This window comes from Microtus ochrogaster (genome assembly GCF_000317375.1).
Source record: "Microtus ochrogaster isolate Prairie Vole_2 chromosome 14 unlocalized genomic scaffold, MicOch1.0 chr14_random_1, whole genome shotgun sequence".
In the NCBI taxonomy this organism is placed as follows: domain Eukaryota; kingdom Metazoa; phylum Chordata; class Mammalia; order Rodentia; family Cricetidae; genus Microtus; species Microtus ochrogaster.
Genome location: NW_004949096.1, coordinates 20,203,862 through 20,209,744, shown reverse-complemented (window position 1 = coordinate 20,209,744; position 5,883 = coordinate 20,203,862). Strand labels below are relative to the sequence as shown.

General features: G+C 39.4%; 1 protein-coding gene across 1 annotated transcript in view; it reads left to right on the top strand.

Annotated features, from left to right (window-relative positions):
• Positions 1-5,153, top strand: part of Nup160 (nucleoporin 160) — a 66,948-nt gene extending 61,795 nt beyond the window's left edge. Inside the window, exons 33-35 of the mRNA XM_026787856.1 lie at positions 1,366-1,491; positions 2,395-2,499; positions 4,206-5,153. Coding sequence (XP_026643657.1) covers positions 1,366-1,491; positions 2,395-2,499; positions 4,206-4,295 — 321 coding nt within the window. The 3' untranslated portion in view covers positions 4,296-5,153. The remainder of the gene's footprint in view (positions 1-1,365; positions 1,492-2,394; positions 2,500-4,205) is intronic.
• The last annotated feature ends 730 nt before the right edge of the window (positions 5,154-5,883 follow it).

The following is a 5,883-nucleotide window of genomic DNA, read 5'->3' as shown; positions in this document are numbered from 1 at the left end:
ATGGCTTCAGGATTGTCTTAAAGTCTTACAGTTTCATGAGTTCATGTGCTGTTCTTGTATAGGAGCCATGCCAATCTTCTATATCATTCTAGTTTTAGCATTTATACTGCTAAGGCAGGCAGTTCTGATCTGCTTAGGATGTGTACTTGAGTTTGAAGGTAATCATCTGAAGCACTTTTATAGAGGGTTTTTGTTTGTTTGTCAAAAGAACAACCCAGTATGGTGTTAGGCATTTGTAATTATAGAACTTGGAAGACTGAGCAGAAGTTCAAGGCCAGCCTGGGTTACAGAGCAAGACACTGTCTCAAAGCCGAAACAGTTTACCTAGCATACAGGAAGTGCTGAACTTAATCCCTAGCACTGCATAAACTGGGTGTGGTGGTGCACATACAAGGTCAGAAATTCAAGAAACCCTGCCTCAAAAAAAAAAAAAAGAGCGAGAGAGATTATAATAAAGTATCCATTGAGTAAAACATGATTACAATAATAGAATCCAGCATCCTCACTGTAATAGAGTATCCATTGAGTTCACATAATCCCTGTAATAGAGTACAGTATCCTCACTATAATGGAATACAGAGGCTCTGGCTGGTAGTGCCCACCTTTAATCCCAGTACTCAGGAGGCAGAGGCAGGTGGATCTCTGAGTTCAAGACCAGCCTGGTCTCCAGAGGCAGTTCCAGGACAGCCAGGGCTACCAAGAAACCTTGACTTGGGTGGTAGTGGGGAAGTGGTACAATATCCTCATGTAATATAGTAAAGCATACTTACTCTTCATAAGTCAGGCTGTTTGTCTTTCTATCACTTGATTTACATAAAATACAAATTTAAAACTGGTGGTCCTTTTGCATTTCATTATTTCTAAGAATTGGTGTATATATCCTGCCACTTGAGTGCTCAACATTTCTAGGAAGACATGTTGACATTACTAATGTAAAATTGAAATAGGGACAAGTTAAAACATGTCTTGGATCACAAGACAGAAGAGAAAAGCCATTCAACAGATGGAGCTTTACTGTATGCCTGGAGGTAACTGGTCTCTTGGAGAGTTTACAAATCTAAGGAACAGATGAATAAACCCAGGCGCGCGTAAGCAACCTTTTTTTAATTGTGTGTTGTTTGTTTTGAGGCAGGACTATATAGCCCTGCTTACCTAGATGTTTCTTATAAGTTGAAATACAACTGTATTGAAAACATTAATAGGAAAGCCTGATATTTGTTGATGCACAGAAACGATAGATGTTTTCGTAGTACATTTAGGGATGTGAGCATTTGGTTTCTTGCATAATTTCTAAAACATTCTAGAAGGCAGCACTGTTCTATTTCAACTGGGAGTGGACATGCTTATAATTGTTGATTTTTACAGAAAGTTGATGCTGCTGAGTTGCTTCGTCTGTACTTGAACTATGACCTTTTAGAAGAAGCTGTCGATTTGGTCTCCGAGTATGTGGATGCTGTATTAGGGAAAGGACATCAGTACTTTGGAATTGAGGTAGATGCATGTGAATGTTTCCTTTTGATTGTGTATTACCACACTAAGTAATAAGTAAGGGAGTATTTAAAGTAAATTGATATAAAGTATATAGTTATATAGTGAAATATTGATACTCTAGGGATCTCTAGTTTCTTTTCTTCTTTTTTAAGGTTTATTTTTAGTCAGGTGTGGTTGCACACTCCTTTAATCCCAGCACTTGGGAGGCAGAAGCAGGCGCATCTCTGCGAGTTCGAGACCAGCCTGGTCTACAGAGTGCCAGGACAGCCAGAGAAACTTTGTCTAAAAAAAGAAAGGAAGGAAGGAAGGAAGAGAAAAAGGATGTATTTTTAATCATGTATATGTACCACCTGCCTGTGAGTGCCTGAGAAGGCTGGAAGTTTGGCTTCTCTGGAGCTAGAGTCACAGGCAGTTGTGAACTGCCTGATAAGGATTCTGGGAATCAAATTCAGATGCACTCTTTCTTTTTTTCGTGTTTTTGAGATATAGTCTCTGTATTACGTAGTTCTGGTTGTCCTGGAACTCTTAAAGATCAGATGAGTGATAGCGCAAGGTATTAATATGTTTACTTAATTGAAAGAAAAGGAAGGAATTCAAGTATGTGTGTTATGTACATGTAATTCCTTTTTCTTATTACACTTATTGTGTGTGCATACACATATGCCACACTGCACATGGTGGTCAGAGAACAACTTGGGGGATCCATGTCTTTCTGTCCACTATGTGATCCAAGATTGAAATCAGTAACTTAGGCTTGGTAGCAAGTGCCTTTACCATCTCACGAGCCCCATACAATTTCTTAACAGTGGTGCAGGTGGGTTAAAATGTTTCATGTATAGAATCCTGCAAAAGCAACTACTTAGAAGAAATGATGTCATGTCAATAACAGACATTTTCTTTCAGTTCCCGCTGTCTGCAACAGCCCCAATGGTATGGCTCCCATACTCCTCTATTGATCAGCTTCTCCAGGCTCTTGGAGAGAACAGTGCCAACAGTCACAACATCGTCGTAAGTAAACCTCCGAGTTGTCTTCACCAAAGCTCGAATGGCAGGCACATCCTAAGGCCTGATTATCGGTTCTCTAGAAGAGAGGGACAAAAGCCACTTATTGCCCATAATGTACTGTACCTCACTCCCTTTCTAAATAAAAAATGTAAACAAACATTTCAGAAATTTTAAGAAGGAATTATCTAGGCTTCAGTTACACAGAGACAATGACCTACAATTCTTTCTTAAAAGGTGCTTAGCAGGGCAGTTCTCCAGGATGAATAGTACTTGAGTACAGTGTTAGCACTGCATTCAATTCAACTGTCAGTGTCCTGCATGATACCTGTAAATGACAATGTGTTCTGGAACCCATACTAGCTACAACTTACCCTAAAAGGTAAATAAATACATAAAATAGTAGTATTTGCTTTCTTGATCTTATAAAAATGACTTTTTGTTTGCTAAAGTGTCTTTCCAACCCTATCAATCAGAACTCACAAGATAGGGTTGCAAACAACTTATTACAGTAGCACACACTTATAGTCCTAGCTACTGGAGCTAGGCAAGAAATCAGTCCCTTGATCTTAGGAGTTCAGGGTCAGCCCAGCTACATAGGAAATTGGCATCTTAGCAAAACTGAGTGAAAGGCTGTAGGAGTATGAGTTCCTTGCTTTTTTTGTTGCACTTCCTTTTTGTTTTTGAATGTGTTAGGTGTATGCTCCAGCTGCTCCCAAACTCATGATTTTCTAGCTAATGAACCAGTTAAATCAGATGTAATGGAGGCTGGAGAGGTGGCTCAGCAGTTAAGAGCACTGGCTGCTCTTCCAGAGTCCTGAGTTCAGTTCCCAGCAGCCACGTGGTGGCTCACAACCATCTGTAATGAGGTCTGGTGCCCTCTTCTGGTCTGCAGCCAGAACACTGCATACATAGTAAATAAATAAATAAATAAATCTTTTAAAAAATCAGATGTGAGGTCTCATTCCAGGAAAAAAGCTAGTAATTCTTTTAATAAAAATAATCCCAGCACTCGGGAGGCAGAGACAGGTGGATCTCTGAGGACAGCCTCGTCAACAGAGGTTTAGTGAGATCTTAGTGAGATTCTAACTCAAAAAAGGGAGAAAAATAAAATAAAATATACTGGTGTGACCTATTGTGGTAGAACACAATGGTAGGATATGGTGAAGAAGAGGCAGAGGATTATGAGTTTGAGTTCACATCTTCATAAGCAAGGCATTGTGGTGCACAACTTTCATCCCAGGCGGTATCTCTGAGCATTAAGACTAGCTTGGTCTACACAGTGAGATCTAGGCCAACCATGGCTGTGTACTGAGACCTTGTCTCAAAACAGAACAACAAAAAAACTTGGGAAGAAAAAAGCAGGATACACAATACCTTGTCTCAAAAATAAATGAATACATACATATACAGACACATGGAAGCTGCATACAAACATATATAGTGGTGTAATTAAATTGGAGATACTGCCCAGTAGTAGAGCCATTGCCTCGTGTGCATAAGGGTTTGAGTTCTACAAACACAAAAATGTGAATCATTACAAAAAAGGAATGTTAGTTACATATAACAGGGAAGGACCAGGTCTGACTGTAGCATCACAGAACAGACTTGTGCACCGAGTAGAAGCAAAGCACCTAACATCTCCCATAGGTACACTCTAGTCTTCACTCTTCAAGCTATTCTGTATAATGACTGCCTTCCTTTCCTTACAGCTGTCCCAGAAAATTCTTGACAAACTAGAAGACTACCAGCAAAAAGTTGACAAGGCAACACGGGATTTATTATACCGTCGGGACTTGTGACCTGGATAGCTACTCAGCCTTTGTAACCGATTGGTGCCTATGAGGGCTTAGGACTACTCCACAGAACCCTGTGCTCAAGGCCAGTTTTTTATAACTACTAATGATTTGTATGGCACTTTGAATCTGAATTCTGCACAGGCTAAGAGAACTGGAGAGTCAGGATCAACCCCGCGCTCGCTGGTGGTGCTATCACGGTTTCTGGTTTTCAACCTTCCTCTCCCACAGCTGCTTTTGTATATGATTCTCAAGCTTTTTCAGAGTTTATATTTTTTTAAGCTACCGAAGACATCCTTTATCTGCAAATGAAAACTGACCTTGACTTTCCATTATACGTGATGGTTGTTGGCTTGTTATAACTGGCCACAAATAGTCACTGCATATCTTTTAATTTTTCCTTATCAGTTTTTGTATTTTAGTGGGATTGTTTTGGTCCAGAATTAACATGTATTTTCTGTATTGCAAACAAAGGCTAGTGGTTTTTGCATACTTTTGTCATTATTTATTGTAGAGTTTTTCATATGACCATCAATAAAGTATTAAGTAATTTGCGTAGATTAAGTATAAATTATGGCCAGCTTTTTAAGGAAAATACATTTTGAGTCTCACTCTAAGCTAATGTTGAATAAACATTAGAAAAAATTAATGTCCATCATCTATGAAAGAAACAGATTTTCATTTTCAAAATGTATTAGTTTATGTAACTTATCATAATCAAGCTGGACTTGATCATACAGTTAGTCTGATAATATTTTGGATCAAAATAGAATTTTACTGGTCAGAATCAGAAACATTCATACGTACAAACTACAAACTTTGGGAAAGATTAAAAAAAAATAATAAAATATCCTTTGATTTTATTCTGTATATTAAGATTTATCTTTCTCTTTTATTTTTCGAGACAGGGTTTCTCTGTAGCTTTGGAGCCTGTTCTGGAACTAGTTCTTGTAGACCAGGCTAGCCTCGGACTCACAGAGATCCGTCTGCTTCTGCCTCCCGAGTGCTGGGATTAAAGGTGTGCGCCACCACTGCCTGGCTAAGATTGATCTTTCAAGGAAACCATTTCTATACTACTTGTGTGCATGAATAAATACCCTTTGACTTTCTGGGTTTTCATAAGCCTTTAGAATTTATACTAATCAACAACCTATTTATATTACACCGTTTTTAGCTCTATAATGCTTAATATGAGATTTTTTTTTTTTTTCGAGACAGGGTTTCTCTGTGGTTTTGGAGCCTGTCCTGGAACTACTTCTTGTAGACCAGACTGGTCTCAAACTCACAGAGATCCGCCTGCCTCTCCTCCCAAGTGCTGGGACTAAAGGCATGGACCACTTTAGGGATTGGCACTTGCCTTCCCAGGTTTCCAAGCTTGAGGCTTTCCACTACAAGGAAGGCGTTGACCCATCTATGTACACGTAATCATAGTCTGGGAAATATCAAGTCCTGTCGTGGCCATGTCTGAGCAGCAAGGAGGATGCTAGTGCCGCATCAATATCTTTTTGGGTCTGGTTGCTGATCCAGGCAGCAGCTTCCACAGTAGCAGCTCATGTAGCACTGACCAACTTTTCTCTGCTAACCCCTTGTCAAA